The sequence below is a fragment of the Aspergillus aculeatinus genome, assembly GCF_003184765.1.
Source record: "Aspergillus aculeatinus CBS 121060 unplaced genomic scaffold BO66scaffold_9, whole genome shotgun sequence".
In the NCBI taxonomy this organism is placed as follows: domain Eukaryota; kingdom Fungi; phylum Ascomycota; class Eurotiomycetes; order Eurotiales; family Aspergillaceae; genus Aspergillus; species Aspergillus aculeatinus.
In genome coordinates, this window is record NW_020291478.1 from 72971 (window position 1) to 100058 (window position 27088).

A 27088-nucleotide genomic window follows, 5' to 3' on the forward strand; every position below is an offset into this window, starting at 1 on the left:
GGGGGGGGGTGAGAAGGGTTTGACGTACGTCTTCGCAGCGGCAATGTTGGACAGCTGAGCTTTACGACCAACCTGTCTGTCACCAGCGTTGGTGTCTATAAACAAGTCAGCATTCTGAGGCCAAGCACAGGCAAAACCTCCCCCCTCAAAGCAAACATACTCATCACCACCACCGGAGCCTGCATTTTGGCGGTGGTTCTGTGGCGTGTGTAGGAGAGGAGGGGATAAGATAAACGATATTAAGATAATCCTGCGGAAGGAAGCAGAATCTGAGCAGCAAACAGCCAAAAGAAGAGGCCGGTTCGTAGGATGGGGAACTGAAGGTGTTGTGCCCGCCGTCACCATCAAATTTCCAGCGCACCCCGAAGTGGGATGGCGGACAAGAAGCTCACCGCCAACTAGCCTGGATTGGGTTTAGTGCCACCCTTCCCCTGATCTATCAGTTCGACCGCCTCAATATCCAATATCTTCTACTTGGTTATAACGTTATACACATAATAATCTCTATATAACGAACTGCACACATCGCAGCAACTGCAATGGCTGATCTCTCAACAACGATACCCCAATCCAACCCATAGAAGAATATAATAAACACCCATCAAGCTCAAAAAGTGGTATACCGCAAAAACGCCAGCACAATCAGAGGCCCATCCCGATTTTATCTCTTCAACAGCCTCCCCATCCTTCGAATACTCCTCTTCACCCTACAGCGCATAGAAGTAATGACCGACCGGCTCTTCTTGCGTGGATCGGGGGATTGAACCGTGCCCCTACCATCCCCACGCCGCCGTTCTCTACTACTACTCCCCGTGTCTGTCTCATACAAAGGCCGGCCTCTTTCCTCCAGCCGCGGTCCATACCCATAATGCATACTGTAGTACCGCCTCGAGCTGACAGGTGAGCGATCCACATCCCTTTCAAAAACCGACACATCATTATGATGATGAAGAGGCGGGGATATTTCCAGTCCCGGTTCACCATCATCTCCGAACCATGTACTGTTTCCCCCCATGGCGGCGGCAGCGGCAGCGGCAGCAGCAGCATCAGCAGCAGCCTGAATATCATTGTGCCGGTTGACCGACCACTGCTGCTGCTGCGAACGCCAACTTCCATCCTGCTGGTAGGTGTTTCCCTGGGCCTGTCGCAGATGGTAGTGGGCTTCGCTCATCTCCTGGTCTGCCGACAGCCGGGCCATCATGTTCTTGAACCAGGTCTCGGCATAGTCGCTGTGGTAGACGGGGGGCCGACAGAGCCGGAGCTCGTTGTGGGCGCTCTGCTGCTGCTGGAACCGGTGGACGCGCTCCAGCTGCAACTCGCGCATGGTGTCTTGGAGGTGCACGGGCAGCTGCGCCAGGGCGGCTTCGTCCAGGTCGTAGAGGACCTCGTCTTCGTCGTCCGTGGAGTAGCCGCGGGAACCGCCCCGGGGCTTCGGTCGGGGCCCGGTCCAGGAGTACTGCCTGCTGCTGTTGCTGCTGCTGCTGCTTCGGCGTCGTCGTCGGGGGTAGGCATGACCCACAGGCCCTACGGGCGGAAGCATGCTGGATGAGGACATGATGATCCGCCAGCCACCAAGATGTCCTGGTACAGCTAGTTTGATGGGCAAAATATAGCGCTTCCCAAAAAGAGTCTCTGGGGCTAGAAGCCAGACGGAACCCAGTAAAGGCAAGGAAGCAAGAAGGCCAGCGTATCACCGGACTTGGATTAGAGCATTCATCGATGGCTAGAACATCAATTGTAAGCACAGGTAGAGAACAGAGAAGAACGCGCAACAGCTTCTTCGACTACTAACCTTTCACACGGTGAAGCATACATCAATTGACCAGTTTTCCACGGTATGGATGATACAGATAACGCGATAGGTGTCTTCTGTCAAGCATTTTTCTCCATGCCGTAGAGCATACATAGACAGCGGTGGTCAAGCTGGCGATCATAGATGATTTGGCTCATGGGGCACGTTTGTGGATGGATTGTGGATGATGCTCCCACTCCCCAACGTTGGCCATCGGAAAGGAAGGGGACAGGCCAGTTCATAAGTCATCCACTGCCCTTCGCCTTGCAGGGTGACCCCTCTGTTAATTTAAATGAAATTTTCTGCGATGGAGTGGATGGAGAATCTCCGTTCAGACAAGTCATATGCAAGAAAGACGGTGAGAAAAAAGCAAAATGAGTTGTAAGTTAACGGATGCCCAGTGCATCCAGTGCAGGAGAGGAGCGTGTAGCAAAAAGTACATTGAATAAAAACAATCCACAAAAGTCAAAAGACATATTAAGAACTAGGGAGGCTCTAACACCAGAAAAAAAACCTTGTTGTACATATTTGATCAGACACTATATTTCAAATCCTTCCCCAAAAGGTAAGTTTATCTCTCTCTTCAGAACTCGCGACTTTCGCCGATATCGCAGACATCGAAAACCCCCGTTTCCGGAAGATCGTGGTCTCGCAATGCCTCCTTCAGCTTCTTGGGGGGTTCAAGCACCTCTTCTTCGGTCAAGACCCATGTGCCCCAGTGGATGGCCATGGCTCGCTTGCATTGGGTGTCTCGGAAGATCTTGACGGCATCGTGAGGGTCGGCGTGCATGGTGCTCATGAACCATCTGGGCGCGTAGGCTCCAATGGGGATCAGCCCTAAGTCAAAGGGGCCTCGGTACTGTCCGATCTGTTTGAAGGCAGGGCAGGTGGGGAAGTTGTGCTCTGGGGCATGGTCGTTGGTGCCAGCTGGAAGTTCTGGAACTGCTGCGTACCCGGTGTCCCTGTGCAAAGTTCAGGAGATCTGGGTTAGGAAGAGGAATTATCCCGGATCATTCGATCATAAACCTACCCAGCGAAGTATAATTTCTGGCCCCCGGACTCGATGGACCACGAAGCCCAGAGCGTCTTGGCCCGGTCAAAGACCCCTCGGTTACTCGTGTGTTGCGATGGGAGGCAGCCGATTCGAGCCTTGATCTCAGCGGACGGGGAATTGATGTCTTCACCCGCTCCCTCGACTTTTGCCGGGGACTCCTGGGAGGGCGACAGGACGAGATCGCGCTCGTCCCACCAGTCTAGCTCTGTTACGTTCTTGATTCCGAGCTGCTCGAACCAGCTCTTGTTGCCCAAGGGAGCAAAGAAGTGGCAATTCGGGTGTTTTCTAAAGATCTCCTTGATGGTGGGATGAGAGAGATGGTCATAGTGGTTGTGGGAGATCACGACCGCGTCAATGATAGGGATATCTTGAACCTGGCAAGGAGTGTCGGTGAAGCGCTTGGGACCCATCCAAGACAGCGGAGAGCAACGGTCCTCGAGGACGGGGTCGAAGAGGACTCGCAGGCCGCTGGGAAATTCGACATAGTAACAGGCATGGCCGAGCCAGGTTGCGCGCAGGCTGGAAGTGGTGCGACTGGCCAGAAACTCTGCTTTCTGCACAGGAATGGTGGGCGGTGCGGTGCTCGGGAATTTGATCTTGCCCGTGATCATCTGCCTTTAAGCAACAGCAGCAAGAAGCATGCACGAGTCAGCTCATCGATGCATTGTCAAACCTGCATTGCATACACGGTTGTCGCTCTCTGCGGCCTGAGCACTTACCCCCAAAACCGTACAGCATCACTGATTGTGATATCTTTCCAGGAGCTGATAATAATTGAGGACAAAGTTAAGATCCAGCTCAGCGGGATACGTGTCATGCTCAGTTTGATGACTTACTTCCATGGGTTCTTGAAGCCACTGGTACGATGATGAGCCTTATCCTTGACATCACTCGGGCCCGGAGCTCCCGGCGCGAGCAAAACAGCTGCCGAATACAGGATCCCTGATGCGGGGGTACTCATATTGCGTTTTTCGAAAGATGACCCACGTGAGACCGATACACTGTGACGATGGAGAGAATTCCAATTTCGAGTCCAGAGGGCACGCATATCCAAACTCCGGTTCTTGGGGGGGCTGGGGGTTGGGGGTTGGGGGGTAGGCAAACTTTATAAGGACCAAGGTTCAAGGGACAGAGGGAGATGCGTGGCTCGAGCCCAAAAGAAAAGAAACTATTGATGACTATCAAGTATGCTGGCGCCTGCTAGTCACTTACGCAAAGACACAAAGACTGGAAGTTACTTTTTTTTCCAAGAGCAAATCCCTGTAAATTTACCTACGGAGTTGAATCGATGTATCTATAACTAACTCCGGCTGGCACTTCCTTATCTCCGCCACTCAATCCCTGCTGACGAAAATCCAAGTGGGGCGGAGACACAGGCGGATCTCCCGCCGCTTTTAGAGATTCGGGCAGTATGCATGGAATGTACAGGTAGTACTCATAGTAGAGGATACGTGCAAGGCGCGGAAAGTGGTTCGATACACACAAACAACACCACTGACATGAGAAGATCAAGAAGAAGAACAATGCGTTACTAGAGATATATTCCTTATGCTCTACCCTCCGACTGAATCAAATCCAAAATCAGACGAAACGGTCAGGTTAAATTAAGTCTTGTCATATCATTGAGTGCTTCTTTTCCGTCTTCTCACTCTTTCTTCTCTCTAGCTAGGGTATGGGGGGGGGGTGAATTAAAGTAGCTCAAGTATGACAGACAAGAGCCAAGAAAAGCAAGGCGTTTTGATGGGAAAAAGAAACAAAAAAGAAAGGGGGAAAACGAATCCATGTTCTCCTCTCGCCGTCCCAAACGCCTTCAAACAAAGAACCAGTAAGAACAAAAGTAAGATAGGCAGAAAGCAATCGTGTTCACTCCCGCTAGTTGTATTCCGTGCGTGTAAGTGGCAGTAGTCAGAAGTAGTAGGTGTAAAGTAAGCCAACGGATCCGGTGTAGCAAGTAATGGTAAAAGTCGTGATTCCCAAGTAGTCTTTGGTACTCGTGCAATGCAGTGGTAACAATGCATATGTCGATTCAATCGATGTTGACCGGCCAAGAGGTATAGTTCGGACGGGGGCATATGTGCGGTTTGGTTTGTGGGGGTTGGGTAATTGAGTCAAAAATGAGACACCAAAAGAGGGGCTAAGTTCTACTCTTCTTGGCCCGTTCATTACTATAGACTCCATCTCCCGTGTCCTTTGAGAGAGGGTACAGATGCATCCCCATATCCGTCGGGAAGTCCGGATGCAACATGTTGAACCGGTTGGGGTTTTGAGGGACGCCGTTCACCTCAGCAGGACTAGACTCGACAAGGAGTTGCGCCAGGCCTCTGTCGACAAAGCCGACCGGCTTATTGTGCAGCCGGTCCATGCGAGCCCAGTCATCGTCAACTTCCTCGTTCATGAGTGGCGGTAACGGGGGAGCGCCGTTGTTACTAGGACGCGCGTGGTAATTGGCCAAAATATTGTAGGGGAGATTGGGCCGCACAGCGGGCTTATCAGAGAGCTCAGCCAGGGCGTTCAGGGCGTGGTTGCCGTGTCCCCGGGTCGAGCGCGTGGCGTGGAAGTTTTGGCTGGCCGTCCGAGCCATATCGGTGGCCGGGGTACCGTTGTCTTCCGCGCCTGTGCCGTCGACGCCGGAACCCTCATCCGCGTCAGTGTTGTTGCCGTTGGTGGCGGCACCCGAGGGCTGATCCGCACGTTTGGACGTTGAGAAAAAGTGTACGGTAGCCACATGTGCATGGTTGGCATGCGCACTGAGCTCTTTCTCCGTAAAAAGGTTCTGGATTGCGTATGCGGGCGCTTGCTGTTGCTGCACCAGCTGAGCTTTTGCGCGCTCGGCCGGATGCGAAGATAAGCCCGAGTCCCTAACTGGAGAGCCGACATCTTCCTCGGGTGCCTTTCTCTTTCGCCTGTTGAACGTTTCTGCCATGGCTCCTTCGCCGAGCTCAAGATCGACACGATGGCGAGTGTGCCGCGTCTTGCGGTTACCGTGGATGCCACCTGGGCTGGCAGGATTGGTGATGCTGAACTGGTTCGGATGCAGGAGCAGAGCGTTGGTGTCAGCCAGATCCAACTGCTCTTTCTCCCGCATTAGACGGGCCCGTTTGCCGGTAATGGTCTGGACGAGACGTTCGCGGAGGGTATTTGCAAGGTGCTTGTATTCTTCTTCGGCGAAGTGGACACGGAACGCATACTCCCGTTGAAATCTTTCTAGATTGTTGGTATGACGATGCTAGGCAAGAAGGTTCATTAGCATGGGCAGGCCAAACCGGGGCCGGGGGGTGCAGAAATCATGAAAGAACGCAAACTTACTGCCAACATCGCTAAATCTGCATCCTTCTCAGCCTTGGCCTGGTTTACTTCCTGCACGAATCGCGAATACCACATCCCCGCCAGACTAGCCATCTCCTTGGCGAATTTCCCTCCGCCGACAGTATTCTCAATCAGTTGTGCAATTTCGTCCGCGGAATCGGGAAGCGGACCCGGCTCGTAAGGATCCGCATTGTTGATTAGGGTCATGTCGCATTGAAGGGCATGCAGTTGTTGCCGAAACTGGGTGTCTCGGTTCTGACTGAAGGAAGCCGTCAGGTCTTGAAGACGCTCCTGAAGCGCGCTGCGTCGCTTGTCCCGTTTGGAGAGCGGCACGCTGGTCGGAGGACTTGTCGAGCGCCCTCGGGAATGTATATTGTTAGACATGTTTGGGACGCCGCTACTATGAACTGGAGATGGAGGAGCAGGCGAGTAAGCCATAATCTGGGCGGATCGCTCGCCAGGTAAATGTGCAAAATAGAAGACGCTGGAGGGCTGGGTCAAGTGCGAAAGCGATCTATTTCTCTTTCACTCACTCTCCCGCTGTGTTTGAAAGACAGGTGCGATTGGGAGACGTTAGACAGAACTGCTGCTGTTAGAGAGCAGTACAGGTCCCAGTCCCGACAATTAAGCACATTCAGGGCAAAAAAGATATTGCAAGATGGACAGACAAAGCGAACCAGAACAAAGTGGAAGGATGAATGGATGGATGAACAGTGACGGAGGAGAAGCAGAAAGCGGGCAGCCGGCCGTTGGCCCGATACAGCTTAGCGTCGGGGACATTTCTCACCGCCCGGCTCACCCGCTCGCCTGGAAGATGCATTCTTGAATGTGAATAGATTCCCATAGTATTTGGAGCCTGGAGCTGAGATGAAATCGGACTGCTCTTCCTAGCTTTGTAAGGTCACCTTTCCCTTCCGGCACCTCATGCCTGATGCCAGACCCTGTGTTCCGATGAAAGAATCAATCTTCCAGGCAATCAAATCTATACAATTGCAAAGTAGTTCTTCAGTAGACTATGCCAGACTGGCACCCTCAATTTGGATGAATACATCCTATTTTATTTCGATACTTGGACCCTGCAATCCATCATCTAAGCTAATAGTAATAATCGTCATCATCATCGACACAAGCTAGTGGTCATCACGCTTCCATAACACAAGATATCCTGGGTATTCTGTTCCAACGGAAAAACAATGCAAACAGCCAATGCTTCCTAGATAGACGTCCCAAACATGCAAACTGAGACCCAATGTCCATCTAACTCCTCAAGACGCCGCCGGACCCGCCAGGTCCCCTTTTTATTGTACGACCATATATCCAGCCACAAACAAAATAAAAAGAAAGAAAAAAAAAAAAAAAAAAAAACAAGAATCAGTGAGTAGAACGAAGGAGGGACGCAAGGGGGGTGATGCGTCTGCAGCTCGCTCCACCCTGTCCGAGCCCGCTCATGAGTGGGATCGGCGGATGACGAAAACGCCCAACTCAACTCCATCGTGGGGTTCGGAATCCTCGCCATAAGGTCGTCGTCGAATCCCATCCAAGATCTCACCCAAGAGCATGGCCGAGGTCACCTCCTTGTCCTCCAAGATGTAGTTCGTGGAAGACACATTGGAAACAGCCTTGGTGGCCGGAAGACGCCGACCATTCTGCCAATACAAGCTAAGCACCTCCTTCATGCGAGCTTTTTCTTGGTGGATGAACCATTCGGTCCAAAGTTCCCGATCGAGATGGGAGCTGCCTTTTCGAGCGTCGACAATACTGAATTGAGAAGAAGAGGAGCTCAAAGAGTTACAGAGCTGGGCGAGGTTCTCCCGCATCGTGTCGAAGTCGTCCATATGAGACACGGAAGAGAGCTTGCCCAGATAACGACCGATATCCGTGGAAAGTTCATTCACGACCACGAGTTGACGAAGCAAGGGGTCCAGAATAGGACCCAGATACTGTGACTTGAAGGTAGATCCACCCCTGCGAGTCGGGTAGACAAAGAGTAACGAACCCCCGTGAGGGGACAGCTCGGATAGTCGATCAACCAAGAAGGACGGGCGATATGGCGAAAAGAGATCCTTGTATTCCTGGGCCGACGAGGGAGGGAGGTAGCGTTCCAAGATCGAGAGATGAACCGTGAGGGGTGGAACGATCGGCATGGGCGAGTGAGAGGGCCGGGTTTGGATGGGACCGCGGAAGTCGTGATAAGCTGATACCACAGCGGCACTGGAGAAGACGGTGGAGTTGAAGTAATCGTCGTTGGAAAATGAAAATCGAGGGCTATGCGGGGGTGAGGATGGTAGGTTGGAGAGGCTGAATTGTTCGGGAACTGCGTGGGTGATATTGATCCAGGGCGACTGTCCATGGCGGAGACGATTCTGTACTGCCTGCACTAACGAGCAATAGACACTGTCGCTGGAGGATATCGTAGCGGCCTTGTCAGCAGCGCGAGGATATGGGAGCATCTGAGAGACGATTTTGACGGCCTCTCCGCGGGAGTTCGAGAGAGCAAGTGATGAGACTATTCACGATGGGCCGATTAGCGGTGCTCACTCGCGGATTTCTGGATGCTGACTTACCTGTAGCTTCGATGCTGTTCTCAAGCCATGAGCTGTGATCACAATCCATCTCATCTGAGGACCCTGGGCTGCCACCGGAGCTCGACGGTGACACGTTTGACAGCTGGTCGGAAGGGCTACTGAGGCCGTCAGTCCGAGCTGGGGAATTGCCGATGTTTGGACCCTCGTCCATGACCATGGGCGCATGGTTTCGAGTTACATGTGACTCGAACAGCAACATATCGGAGGTAGGGTTCCACGCAATATGATCGTTATCATCTGGGGGAGTAGGTGGAAGAGCAGAGAGGTAGTCACTTTTGGCCGACGAATCCCACCCAGCAGAAGACTGCGATGCTCGAGTCGCCAGCGAACTGGAGGCAGTCGGACCAGTGGAAAGACGAAGGCGGGATTGCGGGGGAGAGGACTGAGAGTCGGAACGGGAGACTTTCGACGAGAGACCAAGTTCTTCGAAGGATGGGAGATGGAGAGAAGCGTTGCTGCGTGAGAGGAAACGGGAGACTGGAGAAGGCTTAGTGAGGATTGAGCCCTGCGAGGCTCGACGCTTCAGCCGACTGGAGCCAGTATCGGGGTGGAAGGATGCAGGAGATCGAGAGGAGTGGTGTTGTGGCTTGATAGGAGAGATCGGGCTAATGCGAAGGGGGTCGTGCGAGTCAAATGGCGACACGGCTCTTAAGGGCGAGCTAGGTTCCCCGGACACTTCTGACGATGGCGAAGTTGAGGAGCTAGAGGTTGTTGAATATGGAGAACGCATGACCGAGCTGTTTCGCACCTCCAAAGCAGGCCGAAACGGTCCATGACACAATGGAGAATTCATTCAGTCTGCGGATGAGGCGCTGCTGGCACAGTGGAAGCAGCAGCGAGGACGAGATGCAGGCGGACCCAATAACAGAATCGGGCCCTGGAGCAACGGGAGATGGCGGAAGATAAGACCGATTGGAAGGGGGGTGGTGGGAGGGGAGGGGAATTGGAGGGAGGGCAGATCAACGCCTCTTAATGATAGCGGCTCGGTAAATGATGGTCAGGTTGTCTGTCAGGAGGGTCGTGTGTAGTGGAAGGTTTCACGGAAAATATAGTCGAATCAATGATCACACAGATACCGGTAACAAGGTAGTGGAAGTGGTGGTAGTGGTGGTTGAGGCAGAAAACCAGTTTAGGGTGAGCGGAGGACGGGACGGTCGGGAGATTGATTGCTGTGTGGTGGAAGTATAGGGAGGAAGTATAGATGAGGGGAAGGGAGGGGAAGATGAAGGAAGCAGAGCAGAGGAGAGGAGAGGAGAGGAAGGTAAAGAAGGAGGAGGAGAAGAAGAAGAAGAAGAAAAGAGAGTTGTGGTGGTAGTTGTTAGTTAATGGAAGTGTGCGGGTGGATGTGGTTGATGATGATCGATGATGATACAGTGGGGAAAGGGCGAGATTGAAGGGCGAGCGAGACTAGAGACTCCAGCTAGAAAGCTAGAAACCCAAAGAGACTACTACCGTACTCCGTCGTAGAAATTCGAAATTCGAAACTCGAAACTCGGAGAGCGGCCAGACGCCATCCAGTCAGTAGGCACTAACTTAGATGAGCACTAGCAGCAACAGGACCGACAGACAACTGAAGAAGGAAAAGGGTTTTTTTTTTGAGGGGAATGGAGAGAAAAGAGAGTAGGAGGAGGTGGAAAGAGAAAAAGAGAGAAAAGAGTCTAGCCAAGGTGGAAAATGGAAGGGCCAGAACAGATGGATGGATGGAGGTGGTGGCAGTGGGTGGTGAGTGAGAGAGTGAGTGACAGCCCGAAAGGAACAAGACCCTCGGGCTGCGACTTTCCACCCGTGTTCTAGACCGCACCCGCACCCTGCCTGATTGGGGAATTTCCTGACACGAGGCCGCCGCTCTCTGCAGTCAGTCCGCAGAGAGGCGGTAGTAGGTGGTCAACAGGTCCAATTGTTCTACACTACTCCGTAACTATAATACTATTCTTAAATTTATCATTGATCATTTGTATGTATATTTATCTACATCTCAGCCTTTTATTCTACCAGACTCTATCATTTTTATACATGATTGTACAAGAAGAATAGAAACAATACTCAATAGTTAGTTATCCATCCTTCCCACTGTTACCATCCTGTAACATACAAGTAATTGGATGGTAACATCCTTCAGTTCCAGACACTGCCCGGACTCATCCCGACCCATCTAGACCTTCCACCCTCAGCCTGTTGTGCCAGTGGTGTGTCCCACTGCCTTTCCATAGTGGCTGATCGGAGCTAAGATGGGCAAAGCCGGGCGATACCTTACCGTAACCAGCATTACACGGGCCTTGTTGAGGGTGTCCTTTCCTTCCGTTGTGGCCACTTTTCTTCCTCCCCGTCCTTGGTTTTTGATTTTATCTCATTTCCCGTTTTTTGCTGGATTTTAATTATTTTTCTCGGGTTTTTTGCCCCCCCATCCCCTCCTTCTCCTTTCCATTACTCAAGACCCACTGCCTAGAACTGGGCTTACTGGGTTCACCTCCAGTCATGACTCCACGGTGGTCGCCTTTACCCGGCTTTACCACTCACTGCCCATTCTTGCGCTGTCTCAACTTCTTTCTCTTTCTCTGTTGTATGAGTATGTGAGGGTGTACTCCGTACTGTGGTCTGTATGTGTGGTAACGGGGAGGAGGACAAGACACACAACCTGCGGATGACCTGGTCAGTAATCCTATTTTCCACCCCACACCAACCCTCTCCCAATCTTCCTCCCGCCGAAGGCAACAGCTATTGCTACTGCTTCTTATGTCGAATGCGGCATTTTGATAAGTACTCATACCATCCACATCCCCAGTCCACCCTTATCCATGGCATGGCAGGGCTGCCAGGTGCCCCGTCAAGCTGTCCGTGGTGGTCAGGGCAGTGACAATTGATGTGGTCTGGGCTCCGTCCTTCTGCCTTTTTCCCTTTTCCCTTGCTCGCTCGCCTTAGAAAGGATCTCGTATTACCCGGATCAGCATCACTTTTTGACGATCATCGTCCTGCACTGTCTGATCGAGGAGGCTTGTTTGCCTGGTCTTGCGCGGGCGCCGGCGCGGGTGTGAGCCATGATCGGATCTCCGGGTCGAGACACGCTCTGAATCAGATGCGAAACAACAATGCCCATCCCCCCTACCGTACAGTACAATTTACATTTGAGGCGACGAGGCCAACAGCAAACACCTCGTCACACCGACAGACAGGCGAAAAGTAATCCCAAGGCGCCCGGCCGCCCGCCCCCTCCTCCCCGGAATATAGTCCCTGCACAAAATGAGAAATGGGGCTCTTTCGGCTGAAAATTCTGTGCACAATCAAGGTGGAGATTGTGTATAAATAGATTGGAAGGGGACTAGCTCACTAAAGTCACTTAGTGGCTCGGGCTTGATCGTCGCCGGCCTCATTGCACAAAATCATAACTCAGAATTTAATGTGTCGGAGGTTTTTTGGGGTGGCATAGATTTTACAAGGTCAGGCTGACTACCGGTAGGTATGGGGACAGCTTCAACCCAGTCCTGCTGTCTGAATGGAAACTCAATTGGTGATTCATACAGTCAATGCTCAAGTAAACACCAAAGGGGAAAATGATTTCTCGTCCACTAAACTGCTACTTCCCCAGATCCAGTCATGTTCCCATTTCCCCGAGCCCGCCGACCAAGCCAACGATACTTTTCATGAATCATCTATTCTTTTTCCCCTCTACAAGTAGTATGTCTTCTCAGATCTTGACGTCGTCAGCTTTCCCTTCCCCCCAGACCTCCCCCCCCCCCTTCACCCTGGTTCCACGGCAGAAAGGCGCACCTGCATGGCGCGATCGAATCCACTGCCGCATCCGGGCGGATTGACGCCTAGACCCTTGTTTCCGTGCTGCCGAAAAGATCCGCCTAATGTGATCGGGATGCCCTTTGGGTAGTCAGAGGTTGAACAGGTCCTTTTTCTCTTTCATTTCTTTTTCTTCGCTTGAGGATTTAAGGTTCAATTTGCTTTAACCGCGTGAGTGCGTGTTCAGGTTTTCTTTTCCGTGAACACCGCAATTTGACTGCAGTCGAGATCATTTCATCCTCACGGTCAAGTACTCGGTAGCGTGACTCTGCTTCCAGATCATCTCATAGGCTCTAAGGCAGGTACGAGTCACCAGAAGCATAATCACCTAAGCACACCGTACAACCTGACTATCTCGATACACTTTGAGATTGGAAACCAATTTAGACTTGCCGACTTTGCCGTGACGACTTTTGGTTAGGCGCTTCTGAGCTTCTGAGCCTTTGGAGGACATCATGAGATCCGTCAAGTCTACAGGGTAGTTACAGTAGTAAATCAGCAAGATCCTTTGTCAAGTATGTACTCCGTAGATCCGGGCTGAATCCCGCCGAGCCTGAGGCTGAAATCCGCAATTGTCTATTGCTTTGCTTTGCTTTGCTTTTTTTCCACTTGGCCAGTGTCTGTTCATTGCCCATGCCCATCAATCAATCCACCGAACCGAACCTCTTAACCTTGAAACCCCTTAATGAGTTTCTGTTGCTAGTCACGGGCACTGCCACTGACATGCCCAAGGTAGTATCGATGAACAACATCATTCACTTCAGTGAATTCACAAATGTAGACTATCCGCCCGCCAGTGGTCTAGCCGCGCCTTTCTCTCCCTTTCAATTCCACCTACCCATCGCAACTGGAAATTATGCCCCTCCCCTCACCCGGATCGGCTCCATCCGTAAATCCGTCTCTGTCGACTTTTCCCCATCTATGGGTAGAACCCTGTTCACGACGTCAGTGGCTGGTCCGATTTGGGTCCCGTGCTTTTTTTTTTTTTTTTCAACAAGTCTTCAAGATTTAGCGCAGCTAAAACTAAAGAGGAAAACATGAACATCCACAAAACCACGGGGATAGGGAAAAATTCATTGACATTGATAGGGGAAGGGGGGTCGCTTGTAGGTGGTGGTCGGTCTACAGCTTCAAGTGGGCTTTGGGTTTTACATTATGGGTCATTGGGTCTGCAGTAAAATTGCATGACCTTTTCTACAACAACAATGAGGTCAGAATTTATGGATGCACGTACTGTACACAATACTCCAATTCATTTCGCTAAAGATCACTGCATCACTGCACCACTGCACTGCACCACAGGAAACAGAATCCATGACGGATAGATTTCCCCCACCTATGGGTCAGGGAGATTGCGCTTCCCAACCGTGCGGTTGACGGCCGGCACTGGCACTGGCACTGGCACTGTCAAAGTCCTGCCACCAGTCATCAACAGACCCAAGGGTGTGTGCACGTATCACCTGGTCCTTGTCCCCTTTTTTTCTGGGATGTGTGCTCGGTAGACTTGCTTGATGGGAACAACAAGAAGCATAGTTAATTGACTAGAAGAACGAATACGGGGATATTGTTTGCTTCCCACAGATTTGCAGGAATTAATGTATGAACGACCAAGAGTAAGATTATCTTGTAGATCTCCGCCGCAATCCTGTTTCCTTTGATGGTGACACCTGACAAGGGAAGGAGGAGTCTGACCCGAGAGTCTAGATTCTCTTGTGCAAATTCCATGTACTGGACTACAAGTAAGTACACAGTACTCCGTAAGTCATGTTGATCATGGTTTAGAGTTGACGGTCCTCGATAGTATCCCCCAGAATAATAAAATCATGGATTATAACTAAGTCACGGGAATCACCAAAGTAGCCACATACATACTCCGTATGTGTGCACGCATTAGAGGAGCTAGGTTGCGATAATCATAACTTATGTAGAAAGGTCGAGTCCGTTCCAAAAGAGCGGTGCTAGCAGTCTATCTACCTACTATTTGCAATGCCATGCGATACACCCTTCATCTACTCCCGTGGCAGTATCTTTCCCAATCCAGGATCACCAACTTACCACACCCTATCCCCAAACATCAACATCATCCACCCATCCACAAACAGTACCAAGTTACAAAATGATTGTTATCAGATGATCCAAACCCCATCACTACCCACCCCAAATCCTCATGGCTAGGTACTCATAAATCCAACCACGCAACCTCCCAACCCCCAATCCAACAACATACACCGTCCCCCAAAAGAAACACTTTTAATCAACCCGACACAAGCCAACTGCCTACCCCACAAACCCCGATTTTCCACGTACTTTACATACATACATAGATAAAAATTCCTCATCCCAACTCCACACCCCAATATCGCTTGTGAACACTAATACCCAATCAAGCCGTCGACAACCACATCCCCCTCCGATCGCAATTCATCATTCTCATCAACCTGAAGCCCGCAATTGTTGTCGGAATATATTAAAAACGGCCCCCCCTCCCATTCTTATCCCGCCCCGCCCCGTCATCTCATTTAGAGTTGGTCGTGGTAGAGTACGTATACGTATACACCCTCCCACTTCAATGGTTCCCTCCCGTCCCTGGCCTGGCCAACGCCCGGCCGCTCGGGTCTCTTTCCTTTATTGTTTCCCTGGACATGAAGAAGGGACTCGAAGGGAAGGAAACGCCACCGGACGAAAGAGGGAGGTTGTGCCGGGGTCACGGACGGGTCTCGACGCCGAAGGGGATTCGGTTGAGTCGATCTGTAGCTCACTTACTATGGGATCAGTATTCTTTTGTTTAGTTTTTGGGGGGAAAATAAAGAACAAGGAAGTAGGCTGCAGGTTCGGTCTCTAGGTTGAATTGCGTACAAATGTCAATCCAGGCTGCATGCAGCTGAGGCAGTAGTTTGTTTGCTGCGACTTGCTGGAGAATAAATTGGTTAGTTGGTACTGTACAGTACTTGCAGTCAAGTCCCCGGACAGGGGTCCGAGAGCTGGGGTCGATGAATTGCCGATAGTCAATCTATACTATGCTTGATAGTGTTCAACTCCCGGGGTTCAGTTGCCCTGGAATGATGATAGGTCGAAGTGGATGCCAATGCTCTGTGACTTCGTGTTTCTTGTGAAATATAGATGTCAGAATTATGGACGGGATTGTTGCTTCCTACTTCTCCCCTACCTTGTCCGCTCAGAACTGCGAGCAACAACCCGAGGTGAGAATATCCGGCTGATGCTGGATTTATGGATTGGGTGCTAGCCATACACTGATCCTCTACAGTTGTGATATCGATGCAGATGTATGATTCCAAATTGGAGTTGCGACAAACTGACTGGCAATGACTTCTCAACCGTGCAGCGATTACAGGACCATGGCCCTGCTGTCTCAATCTTACGGCATGTTCTTTGCACCTACACTGAGTGCAGCGATGAATGCCGACAACAGTCCTCGAACCCTCGCATTTATAATCAACACATATCAAGCACAGATATAGGAAAACAAATCCTTCAGCCTGATGGATGGATCAGACTCCGTGCCCAGCCTTCGACAATCAGCAACCAAGGACATAACTCTCGTGAACTTCACCAGATAAAGGACTGCCCTCACATGCCCTTTGCCCCCTCTCTCCCGCAGGATCCCTAGCTCAAACCTTGCTCAACATAGCACCAACGCCAGAGTCTCCGGGGTGGGGGGGGAGGATGATACGGCGGACCCGGGGCAATGGATGGCGGCGCACCCTGCCTGCCTCCTCGATTTGCAATTCTGCTTTCGACAGGATCATCTCATCAGCCAACTATCACCATCGTCACCAGCATTCAGGACAACCACATCCAATAGAACCCCCATCCCCTCCCCACGAGGCTGCTGCTCACTCCGGAACGGGCAACAATGCTAACCCCTGGGGCACGTATCATTACTAGGAAATTAGTATATAACCCCCGCACCCTCCCTCGTAAATAGCAGCCAGCCGGAAGCACCAGGGCTGGAGCAGGTACACCTCAGCCTCATATGCATTGCAGTACTCAGACGGGACAAACATGCTGGTATTCATCACATGTGCCCATGAATCCTGGGACCCACGCAATCAGCTATATATGCAGGGTAAGCAGGACAATATACCAAACATCCAGCGACAATCCCCCAGATGCCAACTGGGCAAGGTAGGAGTCTGAAAGAGAGAGAGAGAGAGAGAGAGAGAGAGAGAGAGAGAGAGAGGTGACGAGGAACAGCGGCTCCGAGACTTCCCTCCAGCGGGCAGGGATAAAGAGGGATGTTGTCGCGAGTGGTTGCTGACGTTCCTAGCACTGCCGAGGATCTGAAGTAGAATGACATGACTCGATGGGATCATGCAGCATTGCGTTTCTTCACTTCATGTCCAAGTCCGTAGGTATACGGCGAGAATCGGGAGGCCGTGCGTACAACACGACTAAAGTTGAGATTCACTACGAAATCATCCACGGCACAGTGGCAGTTGTACCATCAAGCTCGCGAACGAGAATTCGTGTAGTAAAGACCCGGGAAGGAACCATCCATAATCGAGATAACATACCCTTACTCACGCACCTAGAGACAGGGACAATCCTACCTAGTAGCTCCAAGACGAGACAGGCAGGCAGACAACAACAGCGTCGAACCTCCCTACTTCCGCTGTTGGTGATCATTCAAGCCGAACCTTGAAACAAGGATGCTCCCGAGGCAGGTGCCTTATCTTTGCGGTTGTTGGCAATGGCAGTTTCCACTGATCGAACGTCACAGGATGTAAGGACAAGCTGACCATGTCTCGCTTGTGGCGTTGATGATAACGTCCTTTGAAGGAGCCTGTTTCATAACGCCTTGCGCTTGCCAATGGGATGAAGAATTAATGACTCGGCCCATTTGGAAGAAAGCCCAGAGCTGCGGTCGCACAACATCATGGAATGTTCAAGACAAGTATCATGTACCCATGTACTCATGTACTCATGTAGTGCTTAGCATCATGCCATCAAGATAAGTAGTACTGGAGAAAATGTAGCCTGAATCGAAAAGTCCTGGTATGGATAAGGCAAGGAACTTCTGGAAAAGGCTCGCGGCATTGGTTTGCTCGGTCGCTCAATGCACCAAATGCAAGTCAGACTTACCGTTGATGCATGTCCGTAGATTGGGCTACAACTTGACTCATTACAGGTGAATGTTTACACATGTGGCTAGGTTGGAAACTGACTATTTGCAATTGGTCTGTATTTCACTATCTGGTGTAAACAGAGTAAGCTGAGTTACGACGCGCGTCTCAGAGTTAACTCATCGGTCGACTGCCCAGTGGGCTATAAAACTCGACATTCATTCGAATCCCTGGCCGCCTAAACGGGGCCCATTGCTCCCGAGCTTGCATCGCAATGCGTAGTGCAACAGCCTTGCTGCAATTGTTGGCTGGGCCGCCCCTGCCCTCTGGCTGACGAATGCCCGCCGCACAAGTGCATCTCCGCGGATCACCTCCTTGCGTACGTGGCTAGAGGCCGACAGCTTGATAGCTGCCATGCGAATCATATGAGCCTTGCAGGACGAGTCCACGTAGAGATCGCTTGCGTGATAATGCGGCGGGTTGATCTGTGAGAGTAGTAGGTCGCACAATATAGGGAGATAGCAAATTGTTCGCTTCCCGTCGCCACGTCCCACCCCAGATCTGGGTTTCGACTCGAGTGTTCACAGAGTCATAGAACTGCATGTGAGTAATGCTTCACGCAGAGCTAATCACTTTCGACCCAGTTGACAGAGTGAGCCGGAGTCATGCAACCATGCCTCGATGGGTGGAAGGGTGTGGTAGGATAGGTGGATCGCTCGTATTCGTGACCATCAAGTCCAAAGGTCGGAAACTTTGATTATGAAACCATACCAAGGTAGCACTTTCAAGACGTCACGGATCTTCTGCGAGCATCCGCGTGGCGGCGAGTGTGGAAACGTTGAGGCCGATCGGTCCGACGTGACTGCATGCCGCGACCGGCAGTGACCTTGGCCATCAGCTTTTGTTCGTCGCCCATTGTGATTGTGACTGGCGTGCAGTTGGCCGATTTGGCCACAACAGCCGGTCGTGACGAGTCACAGTGGAAGCCGGCGTGGTACGACATTGACGGCGGCAGGTCTTGCCGATCCAGCGCCGCTTGCAGCTCCAGACACTGCAACACCAGCTCCTTGACGCTATCGGTCAGCGCATACGCGCGGTATTCGATATCCGGCCAAAAATCATCGCCCCAGAAGGGATCTTCCCGGACGGCGGCTTCCAATGACCTGAGCCAGAAATCAAAGCTCGGCAACCGTCTCTTTGTCCCTTGCAAGTGGTCGGACAAGAGGCAGGCCACGGCGATAAAGCGAATGGTGGGCTCGGAATTCATCACATGAAGGACAATGCACGCCGGGCAACGCTCCGTCAGGTACCAATCGTGTTCCTCGGTCAAAATAGAGTGTAACCAGGCATAGGCACTCCGTGCGTCCCCCCGGAAGGCCCGGTCGGCCTCCGCTCCTTTGCGACTGGGCAAGACATTGGCGGCGATGCGCGAGGCTTCGTGATGCAGGAGAGACAAGGGAAGAAGCAGCGTGTGGATGATGTCGCGATGCAGACGGAATGTCTCTTGTTCCTGGGCAAGACAGGAGTTGCGGTGGCAGGCGCAAAAGCTACAATCCACCCGAATTAGCCCTTGGATAACCAAAACCACCAGCCTCTTCAGGAGTCACATACCTTGGGGCCTTCATGCCCAATTCCTGTCGCCTGAGATGTTCTCGCATCATGCGAAAAGCCTCGTTGCGATCCAGGTTGTCGCGGTCCTGGTGCGAGATGCGAAATGGCGATACAGTATTGGCAGTCGACATGGTTCTTAATTGAGTCGCCCGTGGACTATGTGGGGACAATAGTAGTATTTAAAAAGGGTATTTGGTAGAGGCGACACTGAGTCGCCTTGTGAATGAATCGTGGTGAGGTGCTATGATGAGGTAGACAGTGTGCGCACACAACTAATCTGTGGCCAATCAATTATGGCAAGCACACTAGGCAGAGAAGCTTTCCTGAAACGGCAATGATGAGGGAGGAAGGAACCACGGATAGCATGTTCCAAAAAAAGAATTACTTGGAGAGTTAATGGACAGAGCAGACTGATTTCTCGAGGGGAGGAGTGAGGTTGATAAGCAAGCGAAACCACAACAGTGACCAGTGATGAGTGACGAGAAAAATCCGGGGATGAGAGAGTTGGGGGGGGAAGGGAAACAAAAGCGAATATGAATATTATTATAATAAGCGCGATTGACAGCGACAAGGGAGAGAGAGAGGGGTTATTGTAGATGAAAAAGGAAAAGGAGAAAATGAAACGGTGACGAGCGATGCCCACTGCATCGAATGCGGGAAAGGAACCTTGAAGCCAGCCAAACCCAGCCAAAACCAGCCCAACCCAGGCGAGGCCCCGTCATCCACGCAAGCCCCCGACGATCCAATTCAACTGCTCCAATTCCTTTATCTCTCTCAACCTCTTCACACCGTTACACCCCTGCGACCGTTCAATATCCTGACTCTGGTCTGCAGCTTCGATGCGTGCAACGTTCGCCGCTTCCGATAGCACCTGTATGCTTTTGCCGCCAATTTTTGGCATCCTTCCTGCCCTTCCACCAGGTCCGGGAAAATGAATGGAATTGTGTGGACAGTGGGAGGGAGGGAACGGACCTCGACCGCACAGTGATCCTCATTATCTGGCCATGGATCGGCCAGGGTCTCGATCGTTGTCCAGACCCAGTGGCCCCTCGTGCTGCCCGGGCAGAACCTTGACTAAGTTGACTCTGAATAACTCGGTCCATAGAAGGTCCATAAAAAAGGGGGGGCAATTTCAGTCGAAGGCCGCCAACTGGCTCGGGAAAGACTGGGCCGCCCACCAAACTAGTCGAGATAGTTAATGATAGTTGGGCACGATTCCCGCTGCCATCACGGATTCACGATAGTCTCCCACGTATGGCGTCACGAAAGCCAACAAAGCCAACACATGAGATCAAGATCCAAGACATCGGAGAGGCAAATCGGGAAGAACACGAACAACTGCTGCTTTTTTTGGTCGATGATTTTTGCCCCTGCTCCTTTTTTCGGGGAAGTCTTTTGGGGGGTATCGAATCTCAAGGTGAGAAACATGTAGATTGCGCTTTAATTATCACAGTGGGATGCAGTGGGATGCAGTGGGGGGAACAATTGAGACATTGCAGCAACACCATTGGCGAGGATGTCTGAGATCGGAGAATGACTAAGCTCACCTGATCCCGGCCTGCCATTCCGGGCATTTCCGACGCTCCTCGGACGAGGTCGGCTTAGTTCCATTGTGGTGGCCTGAAGAGCCAGGCCCTCAACGACGGTTCATTCCTCCCTCCCGAATTACCCGATTGGGAAGGGCAATTATACACCTCCTGGACTGGCTGCACACTGCACTGCTCCAAGTTCTCGCTCTCCCTATCTTCCAGAGACTATGTTGACTGTGCATAGTCAATCCCTCCAAAGCATTGTTCACGTCGCTGCAACGCGAACCCTGCATACATTCATGTTGCCAGTATGGCAGCTTGAAACTCAGGCATTTGACAACTCCCTCTGTCTTCTACCTTAATTCCCCGCCCCCTGTCTGCCATTCCGCTGCATTCCAGCTCATCCCCCGACACCAATGGCTTCAAGGAGGCCTGCGCGAATACTCTTTGACGTCATGCTACTGGAAATACCATTGTCAGGCATGTCTCCGTCCAGAAATTCACGGTGCCACGGTATGGCTGGGAGCCATCTCAAACTCCCAGGTACCGCGTCGCGAGGGTGTTGAGCAGCATGGCATCACATATTAAAGAACCCGATACTGTCCCATGAGATGCAGGTCTGGCCTCTAGTGATTTCAGTTGTTCTGTTCTCAATCGAGTTGCATATCGCGGAGAATTGGTTCGACTGTCTATCGAACCCTTGCAGCTGCTGCCTCGGTGAACACAACTAGCCCGGTAGCTGGTCCAGCACACATTCGCCTTCGTGCACACGAAGCTCCTGTTGCAAACTCATCTGTCAGACAGGTACAATCGCTTTGTCCTCATTCATCTGCTCGACATTAGCCATTCTGCACGAACGACCGCCACACGTCGACATTGAAGCACCCTCAGCTATAAGCCGACGCACATTAGCTCAACTCGCACAAAATGAAGGTACGCCGCTCACCGTCGCTGGCGACACTCTCTCTGCTGCTCGCAGCATCAGTGCCTCGCTCTGCACATGCCATTCAGACTATTTCGGCCGTGGGCTCGAAATTCTTCTATGAGGACGGCAGGCAATACTATATAAAAGGTACAGCGCAGCGGCCTACCAATACCACTTCACCGATCCTCCTTACTAACGCAAGTGCCCTTGGCGCTAGGAATCGCCTATCAGCTCGTTCCCGACGATCCCTTGATTGACACCGCTCAATGCACGCGAGATGCGGCCCGCATGGCTGAGTTGGGCACCAACGCAATCCGCGTCTATCATGTGGACCCTGAAGCCGACCACGACGGCTGCATGAAGGCCTTCGAAGATGCAGGCATCTATCTCTTTGTGGATCTGGACACGTTCGATACAGCGATCTCCCAGGTCCGTTCCCAACCTACAGAACCTCATACCAGGTCACATGACCGCCCCGTCGCCGTGATACTAATGACCGTGTAGGTCGAGCCCCATTGGGACCAGACCCAATATGACCGGTTCGCAGCTGTTCTGGATGAATTCCAACAATATAACAACACGGCCGGATTTTTCGTCGGCAACGAAGTCCTCACCACCAAGGATGGCTCTGCGGCCGCGCCATACGTGCTAGCCGCCGTTCGCGACATGAAATCCCACCGCGACGAGAAGGGATACCGCCCGATTCCCGTGGGCTACTCTGCAGCCGATATCGCAGAACTGCGGCCCATGCTGCAGAACTACCTGGCCTGTCGGTCTGACCCCGCCGAGCGACTGGACTTCTTCGCCCTGAACGCCTACGAATGGTGTGGGGAGTCGACCTTCACCCAATCCGGGTATGAGTCTCTCCAGAAGCAAGCCGAGGGCTACCCCGCCCCAATCTTCTTCTCAGAGACCGGCTGCAATGTCGCGCGGCCGCGGACCTTCGGCGACCAGGCCGCCATCTTCGGCCCCGAAATGGCGGACACCTGGTCAGGCTCGATGATCTACGAGTGGATCGAGGAGACCAACGACTACGGGCTAGTGAACTACGGCCCTCCTCCACCGCCTCCGGCCGCGCACGCACCCGCCGCCGCCGCGGCCACTACAAACGGGCCCCTCGTGCAGGATGGCTTCGTCCGCCAGGGCGAACCCACCCCCGTCGCACCGGACTTCGACAACCTCAAAGCGCAATGGGCCACTCTGAACCCCACCGGCGTCGCTCTATCCGACTACGCCGCCTCCACCTCCACCATCACCCCGCCAGCGTGTCCCGCCTCCACCGCCGGCGGATGGGCCGTCGACCCCAGCGCGCCGCTGCCGACCCTAGGCCAAGCGGCCCCATCCCACCGCGCGGCACCGACAGGCGCGGTGGCCGGCGACTCTTCCTCCAAGGATGACAGACCCCCGCGGCAGCAGAAGGAGGTCGATGCCTCGGACGCCATGTCCGCGTCCTCGGCGCAGACGATCCTCCCCTCCTACGAGCTCAGCAACGGAGCCGGTTCCTTTGCGATCCTTCGCGAGGGCAGTCTCAACCGCGCCATCGAGGTGTCCCTCGCTCTGTGCACGGTGGTCGGAGGCCTGGCGCTGTGGTTATGATCCCTGGTGATCTGACGTATGTTACGCAACCTTTTTTGAGTATTTCGCTTCTGACGGTGTCCCGGCGTTGTCCTGCTTTGAAATCCAGGTGATTTCTTATTATTCGCGGTTCCTCCTTCATGTTTTGTCTTGGAATCTTCTTCATGCATTGTCATGTAGACTCAGCCCAAGCGCGGTTGGCCACTGGATGGCCACCCCTCATCAATACAGTATCAGTTAAAACATAGCCATAAAATATACATTGACCCCGCGAAGAGATTTTCCACGCACGCGAATCTTGCACAGTGGTCACACATTCAGTCACCCATAGGGAAGCGGGACTGGACTACTTTTGATACGTACAAGCGGTCCACTAGGTAATCAGGGAGGCGCCAAAAGGTCAAAAAGAGAATTAGGTATCAATCACAATTCACAATCCACGCCGAGAGACTCCGCCTGCACAACCATGCATCGTCACTCATCACGCCGGAGGGGGAGTAGGGAGGGTAAGGGGATGGGAGTGAGCTTAGGGGTTGAGTGTAAATATCCTATGGCTGTCAAATATGAGAAGGGATTTACAGTATGTCTGAGAGGTGCAAGAGATCAGTTGGGCGGATGGTGGCTGAATAACGACGGGATTAAGGAGGTGGGTTGAAGGTTCAGTACGCATCTGCACTGTATCGGCAGGAAGCGTTTCGAGTGAAGGGGTAATAATGACGAAGGAGATACTGGTGAGAGGATCAGGGGGGGGAGGATGAGGGAAAGGGGGCTGCGGCGATTGCTGCGCGATGACGAGCTGGGTGCTGAGCATATTAGAGGTACAGATATGTGCAATGCTGGGAATTATGTTCACAAGGAAATAAGTGAAAGGTGGGGGTGGGGTTAGTTTTTCCCCTTTGCGATGCTGTAGTTCCACGAGGGATCATGGTGCATTGTCGGCCCGGATGCATACTCGGGGTCCAGCCAAGGGGATGGGGATGCCGTCCTGGAACTGATGTACCGGTCATGTTGTTCGGGATCGGTGTCGCTGCCGGCGGTGACATGACTATCTGTCAGGTAGCAGTCGGGGAGGCTGGAGCTGGAGGCGGAGGCGGAGGCGGCTGGGGAGGGTTGATAGCTCTTGAGACTCACGGGTCCGCCGGAGTTGCTCGTGGTCGTGGTGGGGGAGTACTCCGTGCTTGCCGTCGAGCTGATCAAAGAGGACGGTGACCGCGGTGCTGCCGGTCCAGCGCGCGGGACAATCAGGTTGTTCGAGGATAGGTCGGCGTTCTTGTTGGTGCCGACGCGCAGGGCGTTCTTCGATCGTGGAGCGTGGTGTTGCAGTTTAGAGGTACAGTGTATCGGAGTAGCGGCGGCGGCATCCAACTTCTGGATCGCGCGCGCGAATAGCTGTTCGACCTGGAACGCGGAGGGACGCTCGGCTGGGTCTCTGCTCAGCATGACTCGGACGACATCGAGCATTGGTCGAACGGCCTGGAAAATGGGGTCTTTGTGTTTTTTGGCGTCGTTGTCCAGGAGCGTGATCCACGAGCATACCTGGCCGGCGTTCCGGTCCAGGTGAAAGGAGCAATCGGCGACGCCGCCCCCGCGGCCGGCAGTCCGATTCTTAGCTCCCCGGTGATGAGCAAAGGCGGAGAGCTTGCGTTTGCAGAGAACGGTAAAGATGTCTAGTATCACAGCACCGAGGGAGAAGATATCGGAGGCTTCCGGGTCCGTCTGGCGCGTCTGCCAGGTCTGGACTATGGCAGCGTTCGTGCCTATAATTGGATAGCCGATTGGGTGATATATAGCGGAAGAGGCGGAAGAGGAGCCCGAGGAGTTGGAAGAGGTGATGGAAGGTGTATAGAACATGGGCCGTTTGATGGATCCGATGGTGCGTTTGCGGACACTTCCAGTACTGGATCCGGAAGAGGATGACTGGGTGAAGGAGACTCGCGAGGAAGAGGACCCTTGCAGGCCAATGCGTATGGCAGTACCCTGCGAGGTGACCGATTCTGCACGTGGACTATCCGTCTCGTGATCAGACGGCAGAGAGCTGCGGAGTCGAGACAAGCTCAGGAAAGACGGGCGTGTGGTTGACGAGGCCGACTGCTTCCGAGCCGAACGGCTCCCAGATGGAAGACTAACCAACGGTCTCGTTATGTCAGTGTTCTGAACACTGACCGAGCGCACCCAGCGCTCTGGGGAGCCATACTGATACGACTCGACATCATCCAGCTTGGCCGGCGATAGCAAGGTATCGAGCGCCTCGAATTGACCTAGATAGACTCGGAATTCAGCATCGACCAGGATGTTCGACGGACGGATGACGCTATGTGCATGGCTATGCGCATGCAGCCAAGACAAGCCATCGGCCAAGCAATGCGGCCAATTGACCAATATCTCCCGCCGCTTGTTTTTTGGGAGCCGTTTAAATGGTTGAGGCACGTCGGTGAGGAAGGACATCAAGGTGCGTTCGTATACTCCAGAGAAGAGGATGCAGACCGTGTTATCCACAAAGTAGGACGCATAGATTGAATAGACGTGGTCATGGGCCAACCTCCTCAAAGAGCGGATCTCCTCCAAAACCTCATCCTCTTCAAAGAAGTGCGGTGCTCCGCCGACAGTGACTTGCGTTCGCAGGAGTATACGGCACGTCGCGCCGGCTAGAACCACCTTTTCGACACCCTCCCTTACCAGCGATGTTCCCGTACGGAGGAGTTCCACCGGAACGCCCTCGTTTTGAGTGTACTTCACATGGTCGCCTGCAGCAATTCCGCGTACAATGAACCGCCATTGAGCCAGGAAGAATCTATGTTCGAGGTCGGGATTTGAGCCGTCCGCGAAGAGAGGCAGATGCTTAACACTAGGAGCCGAGAACGGTAGATCCGAGTCATCCAGAGACTCGTCTATCAACGCGAAGATCCGATCGGGGATGCCGATGTCGACAAGAATGAGAAAGAGCCTGCCGGCCTTGGCGATGATCCAGTCGAGATAGGATTCGCTCGTCAGGCCCTCTCCCCAAGGCAGCGGGGCCACTAGACGGTGCAGGACGTTTGAAGGGAGCTGGCCGAAGACATATTCCGGGCAGAGGGTCGCTTTCACCCGATCCTCGGGCCACCACAGTGAGGTGACGGGGGCTGACATTTCGGACTCATGGCGATCCGGGTCGTCGTGGGAGGACGAAGCTTCCCCACAGGCGGGGGCGGACATCTAATATAACCACTTGGAGCAGAGGAGAAAGGGGGAGCGTGACAAGGATACTATTTCCGGCGACATTCATGTAGGACGAACATGTCTCAATGCAGATATCTGTAAGTGGCTGCCATGAAGGCGTTTGGGCAATGAACAAACCAGGAAAATGAAGATCAAGGGAGAGAGAGAGAAAAGCAAGACGAAGGAATTTGATCAAGAGGCGTGCAACGACAAACCCAAAAAGATTGAAAGATAAAATAAAATCAAAATAAATTGCCATTGAAAATGCTAATAAACATCAAACTTAATAGGCTTAGATATCGGGGGATATAGTCGGCGGGGGACGGATGGGTGACCTACTGGTGGACACGAGGCTTATCAACCAGCAAGGGGGACTCCCCACGCCATTATTGGAAGGCTCCAATCAATAGTCATAATGATCATAGGAGGTCGAAGAACGAAAGAGGAGTAGAAAGAGGGGAGTCCTCACTCTCATCAGCGAACCGGGACTCTTGCTGCACTGTAACCTAGTTGCTGGTGATAATGATCCCATGTGACTGGCACTGGGGTTGGTCTATGCTCTAAGCCGCTATGACCACCAGAGCAATGGGAAACAAGCACTGCGATCAGTAGTGTAGAAGGACGATTGCTGGCCAAGGCACTAGGA

The 27088-nt window shown here is 52.7% G+C and overlaps 9 protein-coding genes across 9 annotated transcripts in view; 2 read left to right on the plus strand and 7 right to left on the minus strand.

Annotated features, from left to right (window-relative positions):
- BO66DRAFT_389427 (chaperonin-containing T-complex subunit CCT3) overlaps positions 1-329 on the minus strand; it is a 2258-nt gene extending 1929 nt beyond the window's left edge. The window contains exons 1-2 of the mRNA XM_025646798.1: positions 161-329; positions 29-95 (exon numbers count right to left, since the gene is read on the minus strand). Coding sequence (XP_025506678.1) covers positions 29-95; positions 161-185 — 92 coding nt within the window. The 5' untranslated portion in view covers positions 186-329. The remainder of the gene's footprint in view (positions 1-28; positions 96-160) is intronic.
- Positions 330-702: 373 nt separating this feature from the next.
- Positions 703-1555, minus strand: BO66DRAFT_465287 (uncharacterized protein; the record flags this gene model as incomplete). Its single annotated transcript, XM_025652496.1, has 2 exons — positions 703-707; positions 877-1555. The coding sequence occupies 2 exons, from the start codon at positions 1553-1555 to the stop codon at positions 703-705; spliced, it is 684 nt and encodes a 227-aa protein (XP_025506679.1).
- Positions 1556-2305: 750 nt separating this feature from the next.
- Positions 2306-3923, minus strand: BO66DRAFT_389428 (putative Zn-dependent hydrolase/oxidoreductase family protein). Its single transcript, XM_025646799.1, has 4 exons — positions 3683-3923; positions 3566-3610; positions 2823-3461; positions 2306-2754 (listed from the first exon to the last, which is right to left on the minus strand). Exons 1-4 carry the CDS (start codon positions 3805-3807, stop codon positions 2376-2378), a joined length of 1188 nt encoding a protein of 395 aa, XP_025506680.1. The 5' UTR covers positions 3808-3923; the 3' UTR covers positions 2306-2375.
- A 1057-nt stretch (positions 3924-4980) lies between these two features.
- On the minus strand, positions 4981-6590 carry BO66DRAFT_409111 (Sds3 domain-containing protein; the record flags this gene model as incomplete). Its single annotated transcript, XM_025649159.1, has 2 exons — positions 4981-6072; positions 6153-6590. 2 exons carry the CDS (start codon positions 6588-6590, stop codon positions 4981-4983), a joined length of 1530 nt encoding a protein of 509 aa, XP_025506681.1.
- Positions 6591-7517: 927 nt separating this feature from the next.
- BO66DRAFT_249056 (uncharacterized protein) lies at positions 7518-9628 on the minus strand. Its single transcript, XM_025642937.1, has 2 exons — positions 8717-9628; positions 7518-8658 (listed from the first exon to the last, which is right to left on the minus strand). Exons 1-2 carry the CDS (start codon positions 9528-9530, stop codon positions 7598-7600), a joined length of 1875 nt encoding a protein of 624 aa, XP_025506682.1. The 5' UTR covers positions 9531-9628; the 3' UTR covers positions 7518-7597.
- A 1613-nt stretch (positions 9629-11241) lies between these two features.
- BO66DRAFT_389432 (uncharacterized protein) lies at positions 11242-12095 on the plus strand. Its single transcript, XM_025646800.1, has 2 exons — positions 11242-11965; positions 12063-12095. The coding sequence occupies exon 1, from the start codon at positions 11598-11600 to the stop codon at positions 11916-11918; it is 321 nt and encodes a 106-aa protein (XP_025506683.1). The 5' UTR covers positions 11242-11597; the 3' UTR covers positions 11919-11965; positions 12063-12095.
- A 6116-nt stretch (positions 12096-18211) lies between these two features.
- Positions 18212-19609, minus strand: BO66DRAFT_249130 (uncharacterized protein). The gene is made up of 2 exons (XM_025642938.1): positions 19219-19609; positions 18212-19154 (listed from the first exon to the last, which is right to left on the minus strand). Exons 1-2 carry the CDS (start codon positions 19347-19349, stop codon positions 18392-18394), a joined length of 894 nt encoding a protein of 297 aa, XP_025506684.1. The 5' UTR covers positions 19350-19609; the 3' UTR covers positions 18212-18391.
- Positions 19610-21674: 2065 nt separating this feature from the next.
- Positions 21675-23268, plus strand: gel6 (putative 1,3-beta-glucanosyltransferase; the record flags this gene model as incomplete). Its single annotated transcript, XM_025643511.1, has 3 exons — positions 21675-21819; positions 21890-22101; positions 22177-23268. The coding sequence occupies 3 exons, from the start codon at positions 21675-21677 to the stop codon at positions 23266-23268; spliced, it is 1449 nt and encodes a 482-aa protein (XP_025506685.1).
- A 1329-nt stretch (positions 23269-24597) lies between these two features.
- Positions 24598-26373, minus strand: BO66DRAFT_286650 (protein kinase domain-containing protein; the record flags this gene model as incomplete). The annotated part of the gene is made up of 1 exon (XM_025643132.1): positions 24598-26373. A coding segment is annotated over one exon (1776 nt), but the record flags the coding sequence as incomplete, so codon positions are not given.
- Between the last annotated feature and the right edge of the window lie 715 nt (positions 26374-27088).

Coding starts and splice junctions, on each gene's coding strand:
- BO66DRAFT_389428 (XM_025646799.1), bottom strand. CDS start 3,807: ATGAGTACCCCCGCATCAGGGATCCTGTATTCGGCAGCTGTTTTGCTC. Junction 3,462..3,565: donor GATGCTGTACGGTTTTGGGG/GTAAGTGCTCAG, acceptor TGTTGCTTAAAG/GCAGATGATCACGGGCAAGA. Junction 2,755..2,822: donor CAGAAATTATACTTCGCTGG/GTAGGTTTATGA, acceptor AACTTTGCACAG/GGACACCGGGTACGCAGCAG.
- BO66DRAFT_249056 (XM_025642937.1), bottom strand. CDS start 9,530: ATGAATTCTCCATTGTGTCATGGACCGTTTCGGCCTGCTTTGGAGGTG. Junction 8,659..8,716: donor GAACAGCATCGAAGCTACAG/GTAAGTCAGCAT, acceptor CATCGTGAATAG/TCTCATCACTTGCTCTCTCG.
- BO66DRAFT_389432 (XM_025646800.1), top strand. CDS start 11,598: ATGTGGTCTGGGCTCCGTCCTTCTGCCTTTTTCCCTTTTCCCTTGCTC.
- BO66DRAFT_249130 (XM_025642938.1), bottom strand. CDS start 19,349: ATGTCGACTGCCAATACTGTATCGCCATTTCGCATCTCGCACCAGGAC. Junction 19,155..19,218: donor TTGGGCATGAAGGCCCCAAG/GTATGTGACTCC, acceptor GGTGGATTGTAG/CTTTTGCGCCTGCCACCGCA.